This window comes from Pseudorasbora parva, chromosome 20 (genome assembly GCF_024679245.1).
Source record: "Pseudorasbora parva isolate DD20220531a chromosome 20, ASM2467924v1, whole genome shotgun sequence".
NCBI classification, from domain to species: Eukaryota; Metazoa; Chordata; class Actinopteri; order Cypriniformes; family Gobionidae; genus Pseudorasbora; species Pseudorasbora parva.
In genome coordinates, this window is record NC_090191.1 from 38,247,670 (window position 1) to 38,270,047 (window position 22,378).

Consider the following 22,378-nt stretch of genomic DNA (forward strand, 5'->3'; position numbering starts at 1 on the left):
TTTTCAGTTTTTTTGCTGAAATAAATGCAGGTTTGATGAGCAGAAGAGACCTGTCACAAAAGTATATAAAATAGTTTTATTTTTTTCTAAACTATACACACACAGTTTTGCTAATTAAAATGTGTAATGAAAAGATGCAGTCTGCTTGAATGCTTAGCTAAGTACATGTGTTAGGCATAATATGAAATGCATTTCTATTGAAATTAGTTTTAAAAAATAATAATAATAACCTTATTTATTAAGGATCGGTGACTCTAGCCAGAACAATGATGCAGATTGGTGTAGACAATTTTATGTATTTTAATTTTTAAATGTTATATATTAATAAATGTACTGTGTGAGCGCATGAGTCTTTGCTGACCTCTAGTGGTGAACATCTGACCTGCTCCACAGTTTAAGCGCTGATTGCGCCTCACAGGTGTTTGCTTTGCCTGTTGTTTACTTGTAGTCCTTAATCAGTCCTTTGCATGATTCAGTTTCTCCATTCATTTTTAATTACAGATCTGTGGACATGTGTACACAGTATTTATTTGTTTTAATATTCTCTGTTAGTTGGACTAGGGCTGAAACTGGTGAGCGGGTCTAGAATATTTTTTGTTGGATGCTTTGTGGAGCCATGTTACCTAAGATTTGAATTATTTGGTTCTTGTGATTTATTTCAATGAACAAAACATTTATTTTAAGATGCAAAAGAGAACACCAATGTGAGTGCTTCAGACGAGACAAACTGCATCTTTGGCGAGGGATGTCATGGTAAGAGTTCGCAATGCTTTCTTCATTCACTTCGCGTTTTTTTGTGTTGTATAAAACCTTTCACAATATTTCTTTGTTTCAAAGAAAAGACTTATTTCGATGTTACAATCCAGTAAATATATTCTGTTATCAATGTTGAGCGTGTCAAAGTAGGCTAGCGTTTATGGCGACAGTGATATCACAGCTATTTTTGTTTCGTAGCAGGTTTTTTTTTTAGGTTTGTTTTTTGTTTAACCAGGAAAGTTTATTGAACATTAGTTTTTGTTTTGAGAACGTTATTTGAACGTTCTTCTAACGTTAATCTAGCATAAAATAAAATAAAAAACTCCAACGTGAACGTTATTTTATAGTGGCTAAATAATGTTCTGCATTAGTTCTGGCAGCCCACCAATGTTCTGATAATGTTATTTTATAGTTGCAAAAAGAAAAATAATATTGAAGATATATCTATCTTTTCTATCTTTTATAGAAAAGATAGATAATATTGGAATTCTTGTCAAACTCGTTAATCTGCTGGAATAGGCGGAGGGTGAACCAACTCCAGAAGGAGATGCCTTCCCCATAATGCTCCAGTGCTAACTTAAAGTCCCCATGAAATCATAATTTAAATTCTATTGCCTTTTTTTTAAAAGGGGGATGTGCTGTTTGATATGTCCCGCCCTCTCCCTGTTTCAGTGCAAATTATTAACACATTTAATAATGCTGTACATTTCAAGACAGTGGGCCTTTAAACAGCTCTGATAGGCCATTGTGTTCAAGAAATCAGACATGTTTGTGATTGGCTACATTATTCAAAGCTGCAACAACGCACAAATAGAAGCACTCTCCATAGCGCAAAAACAGATAGGCCTACTCACTGGATTGTTAGCCAAATATTTTGTGCCGATATGAGTACAGAGAACAGCTGCCTATTACTGCTACATTTTTTTTTCCTTTAAAAAAAATAAGCAATCAACAGCTGAATGATAGGCTTGAGTGAAAAATTCTACGCTAGTCTCAAGTCGAAGGGAAGGCTAAGCCTCGCCCAGCTTTACTCGCGCTCCTCCAATGTCTGCAGGATTGCTTGCAGAAATGATTCCTTGCTGCCTGTTTTTCAGAGCTGGCTGGCATCCGTGCCTTCATCCCAGAGGAAGAAGAGGAGCTGGAGAATCGGATTATAGGTGGGCAGGAGGCCTGGGCACATTCGTGGCCTTGGCAAGTGTCCCTGCAGTACTCCGAAATGCCAGCCTGCGGGGGCGCCATCCTCGACCTGTGGTGGGTTATCACCGCCAGCCACTGCTTCAAGCGGTAAGCCCACCTGCAGCGCTCTACTCAACACCTCCCACTCACTATGAGTGTGTGCTGTTGGTCTCTTAACCATAATTCCTGTTTGTGTGCAGTTATAAAAAGGCGTCAATGTGGAAGGCAGTGGTTGGAATCCACAATTTGGAGAATACGAATGAATCCTGTCATCAAGTACATTTCTACGTGTATATTTACATCTCACTATCTTCTTATGTGCATCTTTAGTATACGATCGTTCATTTTAGCTTTTTGAACTCTTGTGCATTTTATTTAAAGACTGTACAGGTAGAAAAAATCATCTCCCACAAGGACTACAACCAAAAGACAAATGAGAACGATATTGCCCTGGTGAAACTGCAGAGTCCGCTGCTCTTTAATGAGTGTGTGAGACCTGTTGGCATCTTGAGTAATGAGTCGCTGTCTCTGGAAACCTGCACTGTCACCGGCTGGGGCGCCGTCAGAGAGAGTAAGGCCGTTAGTTAACCGTGTGCAGTTTAACCTGTGTAATGGTGCTTATGTGGGATTAGAAGAATGTGTTTCTTTATAGATGGTCCTCGTGTGTCCAGACTTCAAGAGGTCAATGTAACTGTTTTTGAGCCACAAACGTGTACCAAATTTTATGGAAAGAAAATGTATACATTTATGATGTGTGCCGGGGTGGATTCTGGCGGAATGGATGCGTGTCAGGTAAATATAATGTACAATGACAACAAATATATATATATATATATATAATGTATGTATGTATATTATTAATATTCTATGATATATGCTAATACACATTAAATATAGCTATAACTTTTGTTGCTGTCAATTGATAAATCACATTTAATGTTTACATAACGTGTGTGTGTACAATTATTCAAATGTGTATAATTATTATATGTGTATATCTTCTTCTAATTACACACACACATGCATGTGTATATATTCAAGATTTCAAGATTTTTTTAATTTGTTATATTTCCATACAAGATATTTATATATGTATAATATAAATTATTTTTATATATGCTAATATTTCTTAAATACATACATGTATATAATTATACACAGTACACACACATATTTTGTGTAAAAACTTTTATTTTGGATGCGATGAATTGCTTGTCAAGCAATTCATTTTTTATCGAATTAATTACACAATGTGACGAGTAATTAATCTAATAATTAATCGCTCATTAAATTTGGCTGAGAAATTACTCCCAAAAGATAATTCAAAGTCGTCATTGTGTAAAAAATAAAATAGACATTACAAAAAGTGGCTTCAGACAGGAATATTTTTGGGTAAACTATACCTTTTGTTTGTTTTTATTAAATGGAAATATTAAATTATTTTGAATGAAATTAGCCTATATTAAAGTGTATATCATATAACAAAAATGTAATCACAGAAAATATAATAATTTTCATTTTAAATTAAGTTATATTATTAATCGTTATTTTGTTGCAAACAAGTTGACTTTTATGAAAAGGCAATGCTAGTTTAGGTTGTGAAATGTCCTAAAATGTGGTGCAGCTCCTCAAATAGCTTAATGATGTTTATGAAGTAATCATCCATGAACTGTTTTCCTTCACTGTGGACTCTTTAGTTTAATGCACGTGTTGTGTGGATGATCTGTTCAGGGCGACTCCGGTGGCCCCCTCTCGTGTTTCACCGGCGAGAGGTACAAGCTTGCCGGAGTGGTCAGCTGGGGGATCGGATGTGGTCGGGCCCGAAGACCTGGGGTCTACACCACGCTGTTCCCCTACAAACAATGGATCGTCACTTCAATACATGGTATAAACTTTCAGATTTCAGGTGCATATCAGTGGCTGATCTAAAACCGCTGTAGCCTATTTTCCTCTTGTATTATTTAGATGAGCTCATGCCTGTTGACTCTGGAGCAGATTTAACTGGTAAGACTCTTTTCATTTTCCCTGTATCCGTTGTGTACCTTTTCAGTTGCTTAATTCATCATTCATGTCCATTTCCAAGGGATGGCTTCAGCCCAGTGTGGCCAGTCCAAGATGGATCCCTGCCAGCTGCCCGGTGGCTTGGCGCAGATGGTGTCCTCTGAGGACGGCACATTCAAGGTAGAGAACCTGAGTGAGGCGTGCCCAAACTCCTGGCCGTGGCACGTCAGCCTGCAGAAGCAAGACACGCATTACTGTAGCGGCATCCTGGTTCACCCACAATGGGTGCTGGCGCCGCGCCACTGCTTTGCCAAGTAAGCAGAGGGGTTTGATCGCCTGCGTTTATCTGTTGTTCCTCAGTCATGTTCTGACCGTTCTCCCCCACAGGGCTGGAGATGCTGTGGTCTTAGGCGCTCATGACCTCAACTTCATGTCAGGTCAGACTGCAGCCGTGAAAAGCGTGCAGAGTTTGGCTCACAACGGCATTTTTCCACCAGTCTCCGATCTCTCCATGATCCGCTTATCTGTCCCGGCTCAAATAGGTATACGGTCATATGAACTTATCTGTGTTTTTCATGAGATCCTGCTGATCATTCGAAGTCGTACAGCTTGACGTGTGCTCCATCCAGGGTTGACGATATTTCCGGTGTGCTTAACGGATAAAGATGATGAGATGGTGAATGAAGACGCCTCGGCTTGTGTGACAACTGGCTGGGGGCCAAGAAAAGCTACATGTGAGTCAGCTGGCTTCCTAAAAGGGTTTGATATTAAAATCAACATAAAAGGGCATTTATAACCCTTTTGGATTGTGAAAAATTCATATTACATACCAGAATCCTGGAGCTAGGTGGATAGAGGAGAAAAAAAAGAAAAAAATTATACGTTACTTTTTTTTCTTCTTTTTTTTTTTCCATCCATCAATTATCCAAACTGCTAATTTTAAAAAAAATGGTAATTTTCCATCCATACATTCTCCAAACTGCTTATTTTATTTTGTAATTATTATTTTATGTTATTGTCCATCTATTCTCCAACCTGCTGATTTTATTTATTTAAATTTATATTTTATTTTCAGTCCATTCTCCAAATGTTGTTATTTTTATTTTCCAAGAATGCTGGAGCCTTGGATGCTTGAATGGATGGTTTGTTTGGTTATGCTTTTATTTATTCGATTTATTGGAGTAACATGTATAGCTATGTCATGACCAAAAACATGTTTTAAGAAGTAAATGAGATAAATCTTGAGTTCATGTTGACTTCACATCAGAACTTCTGTGCTACATTTCTCATCCATTGCTACTTTGTATGTGCTTCCTCCTCAAGCACATTTCCAGGGGAGTATAGTTATGTTTTTTATTCTCATATTAGTGGATCTGAATCCTGAAATCCTGCATATGGCCAGGGTTAAGCCTCTCTCTGAGAGAGCCTGCAAGACTGGCTGGGGTGAAAGTTTCAGCATGAAATTCCTCCTGTGTACAGATGCAGCAGCGTCCACCTCCTGCTTGGTACAGTCATATAGTAGTTTCAGCACGTCAGAATCATGATTCACATGCACATGTGTGGGTCACTTATTCTTTATTTTATAGGGGGACTCGGGCGCACCACTTATGTGTGCAAAAAATGGCATCTACTACCTTGTAGGATTAAAAACGGGGGGCAGCAAGAAGTGTGAACCTCAGAAACCAGATGTGTTCAGTCGAGTGTCTGCGCATTACTCATGGATACAAACTTGTATACAAAATACCTTTAATAAAACGTATTAAAATATTGTGTCTTGCTTTTTGCAAAGTAATATTTTATTTTATGATAATTTGTATCTATACTCTAAACAAAAAAATTACCACTTTAAAATTGTAACAAATATCAATGTTATTTGGGAGTTACATGTGTCAGTAATAGCTAGGGAAGACTTGCTTCCCTAATAACGATTGATCATGTGACGCATGGCTGAACTTGTCTTAAATGTAGCGGTATATGCACTGTTGCCTTGTTCTGCTTTCGAAATGTTGTAATGAATGTTCACTGATGTGCCACATGCTACAATGCAAGCTTGTGAATGAATCGTTCATTTGAATCGAATATATCAATGAATAAATAGAACCGTTTGATTAATCGTTTGGTTTTATCAATTCACATTCGAAACAGTTTGTTTAATAAACACAATTTCAATAAAAACGTACAAAAGCACTTCATTAACTTAGTATGGTCAAAAAAGCAGAATGTATTTAGGTTCTAGATGACTTATGTGCTACATTTGGCTCTCAGGGACCATGTGATTGCGTCATGACGCAAAAGAACCAAACGAACAGTTCAATAGAACCGATTCGCGGAAGTGAGTCGGACTTTCCATCACCAAAACTCCACCCCTCCTATTCCACTTCATTTTTCCAATGAGCATCAGCTCTCGAATCACCCGAAACAAAGTGACACCTCATCCCTGTAGCAAGCCGCCAAGATGGGGGAAGTCAAAACGCCCAGACAAATGTTCCTGAGAAGCATTGCACTTATCTACGTGTGTGCTTTTTCCTCTATCTACGTTCAAATACCAGGTAGGGAAGTTTCTCGGTCTCGCTCTCTTTTCTTTTTTTTTGAAGGTGGATGTTTGGCGGTTATGGTGGCTTTTGGGTGCGGCATTAATGAATGGTTGCGCATGCACTTGAACTTGATCTGTTGTGGAATGTCGGAGAAAGCAAAACGGGATTCCTTTGGTTCATTCATTTGTTCCCGCTAATCGCTCATTCTCCCGCACGTTCCCGTGTCACGGGGGATCCGTTTCGGTTCAAACTTTTGAAGGACCTCGTGCACAAACCGCATCTCCATGCAGACCGGCGCGTTCTAGCTGAATTGTGTATTTAATATTTTGAGTAGGGTTTCGGAACTTAGTCATAACTAGACATAATTCCCGTATGAATAAACCAGCATTGCTTGAGTTCCTCCACGTGTGCTGATTTTGGGAACCCCGCCAGTTAGTGCTGAGTGCGCACTGTAGTGACCCGTCATCGCTCAGGGGCCTGTGAGCTTTTTGTCCCTTAAATGCTCTATGCATGCTATGCATGGCCTATTCGTTATCAAGGCTGACTCTATGGCATATTCCAAAGCCTTTAAAAGTGTCAATAAGCTCATGAATCAATGCAACAGCTAAATTCTTATCTTACCATTATGTGACTCATGTATTTACAATGTATTATTATCAAGTGCAGGATTGTGCACGCTCTCTATAAATCTGCATCCATATTAGTGTTGAGTGTAATGCATTACTAAGTAATTAATTACTGTAATTTAATTAGTTGATCTTATGTAGTTCAATAAAATAATCACTCTATAAACGATAGAACAGTTATATTAAACATCAGTGGATTTAACGTTTAATGGTAAAATGTATGTTTTCATGTGTTGCCCACAGATGAGGGAAATCATTTGCATTTAGGCTAATAGCTCTATTCATATTTTATATTTTGAGTCGGATTGTTTGTTGCCCAGCTTAGCTGCATGTTTAAAATTCAACAAAAGAAGGCTTGTCCACAGAGTTCCAGTTCTTTTAAAAATATTTTCCAGTCAGTGGCAGTGCTAAACTTCAGGGCTGCGTATCCCAAAAGTATCATGAGTTGGTGGGAATGGTTCTATGATGCTTTTGGGAAATGCAGCCCAAGTTTTTCAGTGATTACACCACCCATGGGAAGTGATCTTCAAGGCAGTGTGCCTGGAGGAGCCGCTTGTGGCAGAATTGGGTCTTCAAAAAGAAAGCGTGAGTCATACGTTGGCACTGGCACAATACACGGCCTGTTCTCTAAATCAAACCAGCCTGCTATACGCGCACTCTTGCTGTGGCTTGCGTGCCAAAAATGTGAACGTGCAACTTTTCCCCTCTGCCAACCGCCTTTCACCTCAAGACTTCAGGCAAGTTTAAAATCTAGCTCGGTTTGTCAACATTCTGCAACATAGTAGTATTTCCTGGTCTCTCTCTGTCGCAAAAAAGTCCGCAAATCGCTTAAAGCAGTATTTTACAATGCACCTATTTGCATCCAGGGTTTAACTCTGCTAACTGCTGTGTCTATACTTGTTTTGAGGCATTAAAAGTCACAGGACGGGTTTGTGTTTTGCTCATTGTCATGGCAGTGTGTTCCTCTGTTGTTCCGTTGAATGAATGTTTACATACAACTCTGCTTTGTGGTTTTACCACTGAGCAAACACCGGTGAATATGTCACCACTGGCCACATGGCACCATGTTTCTAATCAGCACTTTACCAGATGAAATATGACAAGCTATTTGTTTTGATATATACACCTTTTATACATCACTCAGCAATCCAGCTTCAAAGTCATAATGAACTGGCATTCACAAACCCATTTTAAGTACAGAATTTGACACACTTCTCACTTTATGGAAGTAAAATGGGCTGTGAATGTTCATTTGGTAATTTACTCACTCATGTTGTTCCACCAAACAAACCCATAAGACTTCTGTTCATCGTCAAAAGTATTTTAATCAAATCGGAGAGATTTGTGTCCTTCCATTGACAGCTACGCAACGCAACTACTTAAAGTTCATAAAGAGATCGTAAAACTAATCCATATGAATTGTTGTTTGTCCAATTTTCTCCAGACGCGATCGCTTTATATGATGAAGAGATTTTATTTAGGCTGTAACCTCAACCATACTTGCTTGATGCACAAGAATGAACCTCATTGGTTCTCGCTGAAGCTCAAACGTGCTGCGTGACACGAGAATGAACCTCATTGGTTCTCGCTGAAAAGGACAGTTGTTTCTAAGTCCGATATTTTGAGTCATGTTCACAGTTAAATCATGCACAACAAGAGTGATCAAATTGACATTAAGCATGCCTCTGTTTGTCTCTCTGGACAGGGTTGTATGGAGATGAGGGGATTGTTCCTGTGCGCCTGCAGATGCCCAAAGTGCAGCGGCCCCTGCTGGAGCAGCTGGAAGCCTCCCCGTCCCTGCTGTGGTTAGGGCCGTCTCTGGGTCTAGCGCCGCAGCAGGCCCTCGAGCTCATCTGCCTGCTTGGAGTGGTGCTGAGCCTGGGCGCTGTGCTGCTGGGGCCCCTGAGAGACAGTCTGATCTACCTCTGCCTGTGGGCCCTCTACCTCTCACTGTATAATGTTAGTGTAATGCCATCTTGTCAGAGCATTAAAAGCTATTTAAGTACGTAAGATAGGGGTGTGCGATTATATATTGTGATTGTTGTTTTAACGATGTGCAATCTGACGTCGAGTATGTCCCTCACTTTACAAAGACGCACATAGAGAGTGCACTCTTTCATTGCGTGATTTGGTCCATTAAAATTCATTTAGAATTCCTTTAATCTATGAAGTAAGGGTATTTACGTCTTTTTATATTTATATCATTTAATATAGTTAATCATTTAATATAGTTAATCAATATCACACAAAAAGAGGGACTTTTTTTGTCTCTCCAATATCTCCTTGATTACCAATTTGGTATTGATTTTAACAGTTCAATAAACAAGAAGTTAATATTAATTCTTACATTTGGGAGTTTTGCCTGTTTTTGCTCCTTTTCGACAACAAAACTTTGTTGTTCCAAACAAAGCCACAGGACTGTTTGTGTCTCTGAGCAACACACAGCAGTGAATGAACGAATCGTTTGAATGGATGTTTCAATGACTCCCTCATTAAGACAAATGCTTTGTTCCTGAATAATTCGTTTGAAACTGCCTGCATCTCAATGTGCGTACTAATCATCCTAAATCGTATTTTTACGTGACATTAGTATTATTCAGTACTATTTAGGGTGGATAGTATGACCACTGAGGGGATTAGGGATGCGCGGTATACCGGTACTGGAAAAATACCGGTATATATTTTATTTAAAACGGTACGATATCATGATTTGGCACATTTCGGTATATGCTGCTTTTCCGAAGTTCACCGCTAGATGGCAGCGCTCTACCCAAACTGACCCGAAACAACCGGCAAATGTGACAACAACATAGACGGACAAAATGGATAAAGCAGTTGAATCTCACTCAAGATGCCCAAAACGAATTAATAAAGCGAGGAGTAGAAGTGACATTTGTAATGACTTTGCTTATAAAACTGATGAAGAACCATCAAACCTAGCCAAGAAGCATCTGTCACTATCCTGACTTTAAGACTTCTTAAGAGATCGACAGGTCAGTGAATCATTCAAACCTCCTCATTTAGACATTTATTTTCTTTTAACACTGATCAACGCACACACATAGCCTAACATAAGATCGTATATCACAATCTCCAGCGTTCGTTTCAACCAATGACATTTAGATCTCATTATATTTGCACGCGTACTACTTGCACTATTTACATTCGCGTTAGACACACCCGACTGTGTTTATGTGAATACTCACTAAAGACGGACATTTGTACATAATTCTGTGTATTTGACTGTTTAAGGAAACTTAATGTGTAATGTGCGAGCGTGACTATACAGGTGTGTGTGTGTGTGTCGTATGAGCTCATATCTCCTGTAACTTAACTGTTATTACGAAATGCTATAAAATCTCTTGCGTGTTCAAATGATTTCCGTTCTCCATCCCGAGACGAACGTGAAATGTTGAATCGGATTATGCAGATTGCTTTAGTGTAGTGCGATGTCTTTTGAAACCAGAAGCAATTTGCTAATTTTGAAAGATTTTTGCTGAAATTATTTCTCACAAGAAAGTTTTCAAATGACTGATTTGATGTGATAAGCTTTGCTGATTAATTTACTAATAAACATTTGTGGTAATTTCCCACTTTATAAACTCAAAACTTGCATAATTGTTCTCATTTGCGTGCAATATACCCGCGCTAATATCAGACTTGTGGTATCGATTTAATATCGGTACTTCGGTATTAGATTGTGGTACCGTACCGAAGCCAAAATTGTGGTATCGAGCCATCCCTAGAGGGGATGCAGGGAATTACTTCCTCTTTAACAGTGACTTGTTGCCACCTACTGGTGGTTTTAATTTCACATTTGAAGTATCTTTTTTTTTTATAGTTTCGATTTATAGTATAGAATTTTTTATAATTTCAAAATATCAATATTCAATGTTTTATGTTTAAAACATAAGAACATTATTTATGCATTTGAAACTGGGAAACTTGTCACCTCTGAGCTTCATTAAACCGTGTGAATGCATCTAAATGCCGCTTCAGATGGAGCTTCTGTTTCCTCTGCATTGCAAAAATGCAGATACTGCATCATGTTGATACTGATTTCAGTTGATTGTAACTGCGCTATAGTGTCTTACTATTCAAATTGAATTTGATTAAATGTACGAATTTGACTCGGAGGATGATGCACACATTTGATTAGGTTAAAAATGTCTTCATAACTTTTCATTCTAATGGAAGTTAAAAAATCTATTTAAACTTATTGGAAAAGATAATTTATGTCACTGCTGCAAACTGAGTACCGAACAGAAAATGAGCAATAACTACTTTAGGAGTTCTAAACCTGCCGAGGTACCAACGCAATCACAGCAAAATATCATCTAATTATAATTATTGTGAAAATCACAGAAAATATTGAGATATATTTATTTTTCTTCTCAGTATCGCACACCCCTAACATAAAACTATTGTGCACTAACTTTTGACATTTGTGGCCTCTGTGGAACCATAATTGAGAGAGATGTTTTGTTTCATAGGTTGGGGGAGACTTCCTTCAGTCTGAATGGTGAGTTTCACAAGCTGTTATTTGATTTGCAGGTTGACCTTATCGGATTAGTTTGATATAACAAGCACCAGTGAAACCGCTTGTTATTTTTCCGATGCTGTTGAGGATCATAATTTGGGCATTTGCGAGTCAGGTTCACTGCAGCAGACAGCGAATGTTTATGAGAGGGAAAACCAGCCACAAACTACTGCATGTTATGTGCCTGTCCATTAAATGTAATGTTTGCTGTCCACTAAATGACTAATCGGTGAACTCTGCTTTAACTTTTCTGATATAATTCACAAAGAAATGCTGACTCATATTTGAAGAACCCCAGCCGTAATGATGTTTGTAGTTGTGATTGACTGTAATGGTCTCTTAGGGATGCGCTGCTGTTGGAGGCTGGATTTCTGGCTGTGCTCATCGCTCCGCTGGGTTTGCTGCTCGGCCGCTCCCCTCACAGGTACCACGACTCTGTGACCTTTTGGTTGACCCGCTGGCTGTTCTTCCGGCTGACCTTCTGCACGGGTGCGAGTAAGCTGGCCAGTGGCGACCCTGCGTGGTACAACCTGTCAGGTATATTGAATCATTTTTAACATGATTTATTCTGTATTAGGTGAGATCAGTTCGTTAGTGCTCATCATGCCGCCCACTCTTATTCATGAGAAATCTTATATGGTGCTGTGTTTTGGAAATTCACCCCATAAATGATTCATGTTATATAAAACAGTCATGGGTATATGGATTTGAAAATCTAGTGACTTATATATTTGAATTTGCATAAAGTAATGGTAAAAATAGACACTCGGTGTGAGGTAGACATTGGCTGTCTGTGTGGGACAAACTGACTCCTGTATAGATTACAGTGTTTTTCAAAACTCGAGCATCTCTTTTGCAGCTCTGAGTCATCATTTCGAGAACCTGATGAGTCCCACTCCTTTGGCCTGGTATGTCCACCAGCTCCCTGATTGGCTGCTGAGATTAGGAGCTGTGGTTGTGTTGCAGTGCGAGATCACCGTTCCTCTCATGACGTTCTTTGCTCCCATTCGCCGCTTGAGACTGTTCAGCTTTTATGTTCAGGTTTGTTGTGTGTGTGTGTGTATTTGTGTGTGCTTGCATTTAACAGATATCGGCATCCCTTCTATTGAAAATAGTTTTTCTGAATTTAACAGTTTTTACTTAGCTTGTTGACATTTTTAGTGGCCCTACTACAATATTTTTATTTTAAGATTTTTATGTCAATGTAGTTATTTAAATATTTTATATTATTGTGTGTGTCTCGCTCGCTCGCTCTCTATCTAGCTATCCCCCGCACACTTATTTAATAATATGAAATATTTAAATAGTCAAACCCAGATTTATTCAGTTGCCTTCAATATTATCAGTTTTTTTCACTGTACTTTAGAAAATAGTAATAAAATCAGAGTTAAATTTTGTCGGAACAACTTAATCTTGATAATGTCAGATAACTTCAATAGAAAGGCATGTAATGGTTCACAATCAACCAATCAGCTGTTAAATTTAAGAACACAATTAGAAAATACCAATGACCAAGCAATGCTTCATTGTGATCAGTCTGTGGTGTCAACGGTCGCATTGGGCAATTAAAGAAAAAGCACTTCAGCAAATGGTCAGGTGCAGGTTTTGGGTATAAAATGCCACAGTTTTCTTTATTTTGCTATCCTCACTTACATAAATTAACTATAGTGTCCTGCACCTGCTAGCAAAAAATATCTAGTGTCTGAATAATTTGTGTGTGAGTGTATTTGTGCATGCGTTTGTCAGCCTTTTCCTTTATCTTTTTTTCCACTTAAACCTCTTTTTATATCATTTTTTTTGTCAGCTGTTTCTTCAGCTCTGCCACATCCTCACTGGTAACTGCAGTCTTCTGAACCTGCTGAGCATCGCCCTGAGCTTCTCACTGCTGGATGATGATCACTTCAACTCCAGTGCTGTTCCGAAGAAGAAGAAGGGCCAGGAAAAAAAGTCCAGGAGTATGATCGCATATCTCTAACTTCTGATTTGTGCAGTTTCTGCAATTTTATAATGATCTGATTAAGGGGCTCATTAATGCAATCTCAGTAAAATGCCTTCTGCCTGTAACAAACTAGTGTTCAGTGTGTGACGATTCCAACACGCTTCTGAGCTTTAATTTGAGTGAATGTCTGCTTTTCAGCCTGCGCACAGACTTTGCACTGTGTTGTGGCTGTGCTGGTGGAGTTTGCTGTCTACCTGTTCATCCTGATCACTACAGTTATTCTCTTCAAGCTGCAGATCAACTGGGAAAACAAGACTGTGTCAGCCAAAACCAGTGAGTCCTCTAGTGTGAACTATAAAACTAATTTGCAATGAGTTTTAGTTTCGTAAACATTTTATAAAGTGTAAACTTAGAATTTAATTGTTTTTAAAATGTTAGGATGGATCTCAATGCATGTGTGGGAGGGGGATGCAAAAATATTTAGTTATATTTGTGCATTAGGAAAGGTTTTAATGAGAACATGCTGCAAAAAAAAAGCTAAAGTGCTAAAAATTATAAGAGTATGCAAGATTATAGCACTTCTTTTGATGGTGAGGTGAAATATGACCGTCTCGTGTTCTTGGCACATTTTGTGAGATTGAGCCATCAACCTGCTTTAAACTGATTGGTTGTTCAAGTATGTTTTGTGATATGATATGAAACTTATTCGGCTATGTAAACAAGGCAAAATATCACCAACAGTTGCATCACTAAATTAAATTGTTAGTAAATGTATTCATTACTGCTTTCTTTCAGGTTTCACTCAAACAGAATTTGATGAATTTCTGAAGCATGTTCAGGCCCCCACCATCTGGATTGGTGTGTTGTCGTTCACCTGGGAAGTGGTGGCCGCCATGCTAATGTAAGCCTCGTCAGGATTGATTTTTCGTGTGTGTGGTCCTGGTAAACCATACATCGTGGAGACCAAATGTCCCCACAAGGATGGCAATGCCAGACATTTTTGACCTTGTGTGGACTTTTGGTTCATATGAGGAAATGTATTAATCAAACTAAATGTTTTTTGATAATGTAATAATGCGGAAAGTTTTCTGTCATGGGTAGGGTTAGGGGACAGAATATACAGTTTGTACAGTATAACAATTATAACGTCTATAAAAAGCTCAGTGTGTGTACAAAAATTAAAGATTTAGAACTTCAGCCCATGATTTTGAAATCTCACATCTGTTTCCTTTGTCAGGTGTGTGTGTGCACGAGGCATCGTCAGCAAGCTGTGGTCCCTCATCCAGTGGGCGGTCATCACGGCGGCTGCGGTGGCCATCTTTTCCCTCAGTATGGTGAGATACATGTCCTACACATGCAAATGTAATGACTGATGTGCGATATATATATATATTTTTTTTGACAGCTTTCGTTTCATCCGGTCATATTGATAATGTCTGATTAATGTCTAATGTCAGGTCAACTGTCTGAAATGTTACATAACTGCACAAATTACTTTACATTTTGTTTCCTGCAACAACAAAAAAGTTATAACATTGTAACTATAATTTGTATTGATGTTTTTCTTTGTATTTCTCCAGTTTTAATTACACTCAAGCAATACAGTGCCCTCTGCTGTCCATAACCATTAAAAACATGCTCTTTATAGACCAGAGGGCCTCTGCACAGCTCCACAAGATGCCATAAAATTATTTAAAATATAAGAAAAATAAAATGCAATATTTGCTCTTTTAATTGATTTGCTCAGCACATAATTTTTTTCTCATTTAAAAACTAGGATTTCCACAATCTTGGAAAAAATTCCTCATATACAGGTTAAGTTTTATTTTTCTAGACCTGAAAAAGTCATTAAAATTGATCAAATCCCATGTCATGGGCGTTTCTATAACAAATATATTGTCAAACTATATTTTTTGGGTAGAAATTGCTGTTTTAAATTATTATTTGTGAGTAGAAAAAAACTTAAAATCATGTAAAATAAATGGCCTTCAAATATTAGCATAAGGGGATGATCGGAGTCAGAAAGGTTGAGAAGCGCTGTGGTGCACTGAACTGGAAATGTCACATTTTTACTGCATTTCTATGCAAATACATGTGTGTTGGTGTTTCCTCTCAGGTTCCATACACAGCCATGTCTGGCATGTCGGTATTTCCTGTGGTGCAAGAGGCGTACAGCGCCATAGAGGGGTACCAGCTGGTCGGGGCATACGGGATCCGGCACAGAATGGTCTCCACTGAGGGCAGGCCTGAGATCATTTTAGAGGGAAGCTATGATGGGCTAAAATGGACGGTGAGAAGGACATGGGAACAGTTGCCATTCTACAAGTTCGATCCAAATATTTTTTACTCTCTTGAGTAATGACACTGCCATTGTTTCCATAAAGGTTAAATTGTATCCTCAGTGGACTCTTGTATTCTTATCCTGTTGCAGGAAATGAACCACATGTATAAACCAGGAAATGTAAATGCAGCCCCACCCATAGTAGGACCTCACCAGCCCCGGCTGGAGTGGCTGATGTGGCAGGCAGCTCAAGAGGGGCACGATCAAAGCCCCTGGTTTACAGGCCTCATACAGCGCCTCCTACAGGGCAAACCAGAGGGTGAGTGACCATGGTGGGAGTCACTGTTCTCATAAGCCTACATTTTAGACTTCAAGTTGTTAACCTATTTTGTCTTTCCTGTAGTGGTTAGTCTGCTTCAGGTAGATGAAGCGCAGCACCCCTTCAGTCAGAAACCACCAGCTCTAATCAAAGCCAAGCTTTACAACTACCACTTCACAGACCCTGCCAAAGACAAGTGAGCTCCATACCTTTCTATTTTACACTCATTGACATTTATTTGGGAATAATTATTTAATGGGGAGAGTAATTTGACTGTCTCAATTATTTCATAGTAGTTTTCTGGGGAGAAAAGAAATAATGTACATTTGTGTAGTGTTATTCATGCATGGAATGCATCTCAGTGCTTCACATGCATAAAAATAAATATTGCCAATAAAAAGGCACACAATATTAATAGAACATATTTTAAAACAATTTCAGAAGTTAAAATAGAGATTTAAATGCTTAAACAATTATTTATTTGTGTTATTAATAAAGTAAAATAACTGATCTGAATGAACAAAGACTATTATTCATGAGAGAGAGTGCCAGACACAATATGGCAGAATAAGTCCCGCCTTCTAAATAAGAGCCAATCACTGATTGGTAAAGTCACAGCATCACTGCAGCTGCTGTTGGACGCTTCGGTTGCTATTTAAAAAAAAAGTGATTTGAGCTTTTTAAAAAAACATGATTTATGGGACAGTTCAAGTCAGAATTTGTTGCTGATTTGAAATGTTATTTAATTGTGAGTTCTGCAAGCGGAAGCATTCATTCAAATAGGACTTGGTCTTGGATGCCTGAAATGGCTCCCCGTAAGCGTTGAAAATGACCACTGAGTGAACAGACTTTCCTTGAAAGGGACTTTGTAAGTATTAAAATATAGACCGTTTTCACAGATGTGTTTTCCACAATTAACACAAATCTAGCAAAGTAATTACATTTCAGAAAGCTAGGTAATGATTTTTTAGATATTTGTTTTAGTTTCCATTCACCACTACAGAAGTTCACCGTCTATAACCTGACTCGGGGTCCATTAATATTAAATATATAATATTTATTTTTATTTTATTGTATGATAACCCATTTTGTTAATAACTGTTTTAAGTTACTTTTCATAATTTTAATGTTACATTATATACAGTTCAATTTAAATCTTTATCAATAATAGCATAATATAATTAGATTTTTTTTGGTTTCTTTTTAAATTATATAAATGTTATTCAAATTTGAAAAATGTTTCGTTACTTTTGTATTTTTAAAGATAACTGTAAATGAGATCCATTATAATTAGTATGACATTAAAAGTTTGGTGTTGAAGGGATACTTGAGCTTGCAGACGATGCTGTGGCGGTACATGTGGGGAAAAAACGGCCTTAGTCAAAATCTGCTAAGGGGTAATAATTACAACTTCTCACTATTCTTTACAACAAGATCTGCATTGTCATGTTCCTGGAGAGCTACTGTCCTGCAGAGTTCAGCTCCAACCCTTAATAAACACACCTGGACCAGATAATAAAGGTCTTCGGGATTACTAGAAAATTCCCGGCAGATGTTTAGAGCTGGTTGGCGCTACACTTTGCAGGACAGTGGTCCTCCAGGACCGGAGTTTGACACCTGAAACCCATTTTGCACATGTGGTTTAGATTAAAGTTATTTTTGTAATAAGAGACAAAAACAGTATTGTACATCTCAAGTCTTTTCCTGGTAAAAACAAAAAAAGTCAATGAATTAGCAACAGCTGAATGTAACATTTTTGACAAGCCCAACATGTTATTTATTTAAGCCACAAAATAAATATTCTGTAAAATAAGTATAATGAACTACGCAAAAAGCATTTAAAAAATCTTCACAAAACACTTAGAACTAAAAACATGAACATAACACTCATGAGCATTAATCACGTCACTGAGTAAATTATGATTTTTACCTTATGATTTATCTGTTTTCAAATATGTCATTTCAAATCATGACATCGATGTCTGTCGAAAAAATAACGTGCACAATACATTTCCTGGAAAACCCATGACCGGATGGTTTGAGTACATCACTTTCTGAGAAGAGGGAGAAAATTACAACCTTCAACATGCTTTCTGTCAGAGACCGTAATAATGCATAACTGACTCTCATAAGCATAGATTTAGGAAAATTACTTGATTTTTATAAAATGTAGTTTCCATGACAGTTTCCTCTCAGATTAGGGCAATCATCAAAGTTTCAATTCTACAATAAATCAGTAATCAACCATCAAAGATAAAAATGTTTAATTTTCCAATAACAAGATACATTTGTTAATGCTTGGTTGCATATAATTACCCTTTAGCAGATTTTGACTCGGAGAGACAGAAGGGAGGTCATCATGGCCCTCATTTATCAAAAGTGCGTACACCAAATTTCCAGCGTACACCCAAACCCACGGTGACTTTGAGATTTATCAATATGGACGTTGGCGTATGGCACGCTCAAATCCTACGCCAGCTCAGGAGGTGGTGTACGCACGTTTGAGTTAGTGGGAAAATGCGCAGAAAAACAATTCCTAACACCACAAAACGCACTGACATGATATGCTATATGACCCACTGTTAAAAACCACAACAACAACATTCATAGTTTATTTTTGTGTAACATGAACGTCAATGTTTAATTTGTGTGACTTTACCAAAGCGTTTGATTTGTGGGCATATGTATTCCTCCAGTCGCGAGCCTGTGCGCTTTATCTGACGGTTCAGGCCCGCCTGGCCCGGCAGCTGCGCACGGACTGGGACTAAAATAATTCAGACTGACAAAATAATAAAAATGACCACCTTCTTTTAAATAATAATAAAATCAATAAAAACGACATTCTTCTTCTGAATAACAAGCGTCATTAAGAATAATAATCATAATAATAATAATAATAATCTTACAAATTGTCATGTAAATATTATTGTGAATGAATGGTAGTACTCCACATCACATCATCATCACTATTGTACACCCCAATACATGCCGTGATACGAAATTGCTAATTTTTTCAAAACGTGCTGTAAAATAATGCATTGTAATTTATCATCCAAACAGCTTTAAACTGCTGGAGTGCGCTTCTCAACCTCCACATTATTAACAGTACTCATAATTTGGGTCCATATTTTGTTTTTGTCTGTGCCTTTATTCCCACTCTTTAAACTCCCAAATAAAATTTCGTTTTTGTTTTTTTTTCACTTCCCTGGTGATGGTCTCGATGGGCGCGTCTCAATCATCTCACTAGTTCAGTAGCCAGAGCACTGATCAGGGAGTCAGCCCGTTGACTTATGTCCTAATCAGTGCCCTGACTAGTGGACTAGTGAGATGATTGAGCGCCCGATCTCCACGTCGGAGAAGTTTCGCTTCTTTGCCGTCTTCTGTGTGTCCATGGCGTAAAATGAGGGCGTGGGAGAGGCGGAGACTTGAATATATAGGGGCGTGTTATTCTAATGACGATCGTTTTCAGCCGCCGCATTTATCAAGGCCAAGTATTGCGTACACCTGGATTGCAGAGGTGCGCACAGTTTCATAAATCAGGCGGTGAGAGGAGTGTAAGCATAATCTTACGCCAACATATACACCAGTTTCTACGCAAGATTGATAAATGAGGGCCCATGTGAGAGCCCACACAAAAATAGAAATGCCTCTTTTCTATGTTGACGGTTTGGACTAGGGATGCTCATTTTGGTTCATTTTCCCGACCGACAACCGATGCTCATTAATCGATTATTAACTGTTAACTGGTAAGATTATAATATTGAATTGGCATTACATAAAAATACAAATGACGAGTGTCTGTGACCTGTTAAAAAGACTCTTTTCGTGTGTTTATTTTATTGTGCAAACAGCAGAACATACAGAACAGCTCAACAACAGAACCTATTCACACTAGAGCCCTGCATTTATGGCCGAGCCTTACAGGACACACCTTTTTTACGCCCCTATAGGGCCGGGCTTAACTGGTTTCTTCATTCGTTTTCTCTGACCAGGTCTATTGCCTTCCGAGATATTTTTGAGATGTATTTAATTCCGATTACTCAAACAAACGAATTCAGAAGGTGGTCTGAAAGCATTTCAGACAAAATCAGACAAGTGTAAATTTATCTGGTTGTTTAAACCACGTGTAAATTTTACCCCCTGCAAATGGTTAAAATAAACGTGCGTAAGAGCGTGTTATTCTGTAGTCAGATAGATATGATGGCGCTGCAACACGCATTGCCGCAAATGAGTAAAGCAAGCAAAAGCAAATGGCGTTAAATTAAATTTAAAATAAGTCTTAGATGCTCAAAAACACAATGATCTTATTCACTCTGACCAGTGCTTAGGTCACTTTCTCATATTGCGGTCTTTGAATTTGAAATGAGCTGAATAAACTGCATCTTAAATCTTTTGCTTTCATTGCTGTGAACTCTGTTAAATATAGCCTAGGCTATACCGCTGGAATTGAAGATCTGATTTATAGGTTATTCATTTTGCAGAGGTGTAAGGGATAAGACAAACTGCATGTTCGTTTTTTAATTATTTGTTTAGATTGTTTAGCTCGTTTTGTTTGCAAGCGTTGTGAGCTGTAGTATCAGCCTGCCTCAGCTCATCAAAAATGCCATTTACTGTGGAGGTAATATTATAGTAGGCTAAATGAACAAACATTGAGATGCTTGAAGTGTTATATCTATGGATTTTATTATAGACAAGTCAAGAGTTGATTTGAGAGGCTAAATTGATTAAACAGGCGGTTAACTCACTGTCGGCCGCTGGTCGCTTGGTCGTCACTTAAAAAAATGAAAAACTATAATTTAACAAACAAAAAAATTGCTCTAAACATTCTTCTAAATTTTCAGAAATGTTCTATTCAGGAGCTTGTACTGCTGCTGTATTGTAATACCGCATAGCTTATTTTGCACGTTACTTCGTCACCCTTTCTGTCGAAATGGCCCCAAACAGTATGCTTCTTTCCCATTGCTTAATTTTGCTAAATATGTCTGTCGGCAAGTGTGGTTTGTTGCATGTCGACGTGCCCCGTGAGTAAAAAAAAAAAAACTTTAAACCGTTTAACTGATAGTGTTAATCGGTCAAAATTCGTACTATCGGTTAACGGTTAAACGGTCAATATGAGCATCCCTAATTTGGACTTCCTGAAATGCTTAGACAGAAGAGAAGCCGCATCTTACGGATCTGAATCCGTTCTCAGGTTTACTGTACTTTTGTTTGTTGTTTTGGAAGGACCCATCTGCAGGCTTGGTGGAAGCGGAAGTACAGAGAGGAGTTTTTCCCCATTGTGAACCTTGAAGACCCGGTGCTTGAGAAACTGCTAGAAGAGTCTGGACTGAAGGTAAAGTAAACTTGAATCGCTCTGAGTAATATGCATTGGGAAAGTAAACGGATTAAGTTTTGATTTCACGTTGATGCTAAAACATGTCTATTTGCGTGCAGGAGAAATTACCGCTTCAGCCCAGCTCAGACACGCCTGTGTCCCAAGTCTTGAGCCTCATTCGGGGACACGTCAAAGGCCTCTCAGGGTCTCTGCTGCTTTCATCACTGTTAGCTACTTTAGTCTGCATTTTCATCATCAAAGCAGTCTTTTCCTGGGCTTTAGGAGGCAAAAAACCCAGACCAGCTTTAGCTGATCACAAAACTAAGAAAACCAGAGAGCCCTCTGAGACCGCGGAGAAAAGCCACGCGCCATCTCTGTCTGCCCGGGGCGGAAAGAAGGACTCTGAAGAAAGAAGAGCGGAGTCAGAAAGGAGCCCTCGCAAGAGGAAATGAGCTCTTGCTGTCACTTTGTGCCTTCATCTTTGGCCAGATGCAATGACAAATGATTCTTTCTCAGGTGTACATTTTCTTTTTTTTTCTTTTCTAAGATCGAGTCTTTTTGCTGCCTGTAACACACCTCAGATTTCTTTGTTTACCACTACAGTTTTATCTCTGTGTCAAAACCACTCCAATGTCAAATGCACAGTACACATGGTACTTGATGTAATTGGCTTTGAACATTAGGCGAGTCCTTTTTTAAGCCGTCACCTACTTTACACACAGTGGACGTCCCAAAGATTACAACAAAAGCACAAATGCTACTTTTTCATGCTATGTAACTCATTAAACGGTTGTTGATTTAAATTAATTTATTCTTCATTTGTTTTTGTTTTTCTGCTTCTAAAATCAACATTAAAAAATGTATTTCACCTTAAATATTGAACGTTGGAAAT

The 22,378-nt window shown here is 38.4% G+C and overlaps 2 protein-coding genes across 2 annotated transcripts; both read left to right on the plus strand.

Annotated features, from left to right (window-relative positions):
• The first annotated feature begins 405 nt into the window (after positions 1–405).
• ovch1 (ovochymase 1) lies at positions 406–5,700 on the plus strand. The gene is made up of 13 exons (XM_067427378.1): positions 406–572; positions 685–753; positions 1,851–2,040; positions 2,133–2,208; positions 2,314–2,503; positions 2,585–2,724; positions 3,664–3,817; positions 3,898–3,936; positions 4,016–4,247; positions 4,321–4,475; positions 4,563–4,667; positions 5,302–5,438; positions 5,520–5,700. The coding sequence occupies exons 1-13, from the start codon at positions 512–514 to the stop codon at positions 5,694–5,696; spliced, it is 1,725 nt and encodes a 574-aa protein (XP_067283479.1). The 5' UTR covers positions 406–511; the 3' UTR covers positions 5,697–5,700.
• Positions 5,701–6,275: 575 nt separating this feature from the next.
• lmf2b (lipase maturation factor 2b) lies at positions 6,276–22,293 on the plus strand. Its single transcript, XM_067428067.1, has 14 exons — positions 6,276–6,482; positions 8,799–9,052; positions 11,587–11,615; positions 11,977–12,170; positions 12,493–12,674; positions 13,438–13,588; positions 13,771–13,905; positions 14,368–14,473; positions 14,810–14,906; positions 15,689–15,862; positions 16,004–16,172; positions 16,257–16,368; positions 21,396–21,504; positions 21,606–22,293. The coding sequence occupies exons 1-14, from the start codon at positions 6,389–6,391 to the stop codon at positions 21,936–21,938; spliced, it is 2,139 nt and encodes a 712-aa protein (XP_067284168.1). The 5' UTR covers positions 6,276–6,388; the 3' UTR covers positions 21,939–22,293.
• The last annotated feature ends 85 nt before the right edge of the window (positions 22,294–22,378 follow it).

Coding starts and splice junctions, on each gene's coding strand:
- ovch1 (XM_067427378.1), top strand. CDS start 512: ATGTGTACACAGTATTTATTTGTTTTAATATTCTCTGTTAGTTGGACT. Junction 573..684: donor TTGGACTAGGGCTGAAACTG/GTGAGCGGGTCT, acceptor ATTTATTTTAAG/ATGCAAAAGAGAACACCAAT. Junction 2,504..2,584: donor CTGGGGCGCCGTCAGAGAGA/GTAAGGCCGTTA, acceptor GTTTCTTTATAG/ATGGTCCTCGTGTGTCCAGA.
- lmf2b (XM_067428067.1), top strand. CDS start 6,389: ATGGGGGAAGTCAAAACGCCCAGACAAATGTTCCTGAGAAGCATTGCA. Junction 9,053..11,586: donor TCTACCTCTCACTGTATAAT/GTTAGTGTAATG, acceptor TTTGTTTCATAG/GTTGGGGGAGACTTCCTTCA. Junction 15,863..16,003: donor ATGATGGGCTAAAATGGACG/GTGAGAAGGACA, acceptor ATCCTGTTGCAG/GAAATGAACCACATGTATAA.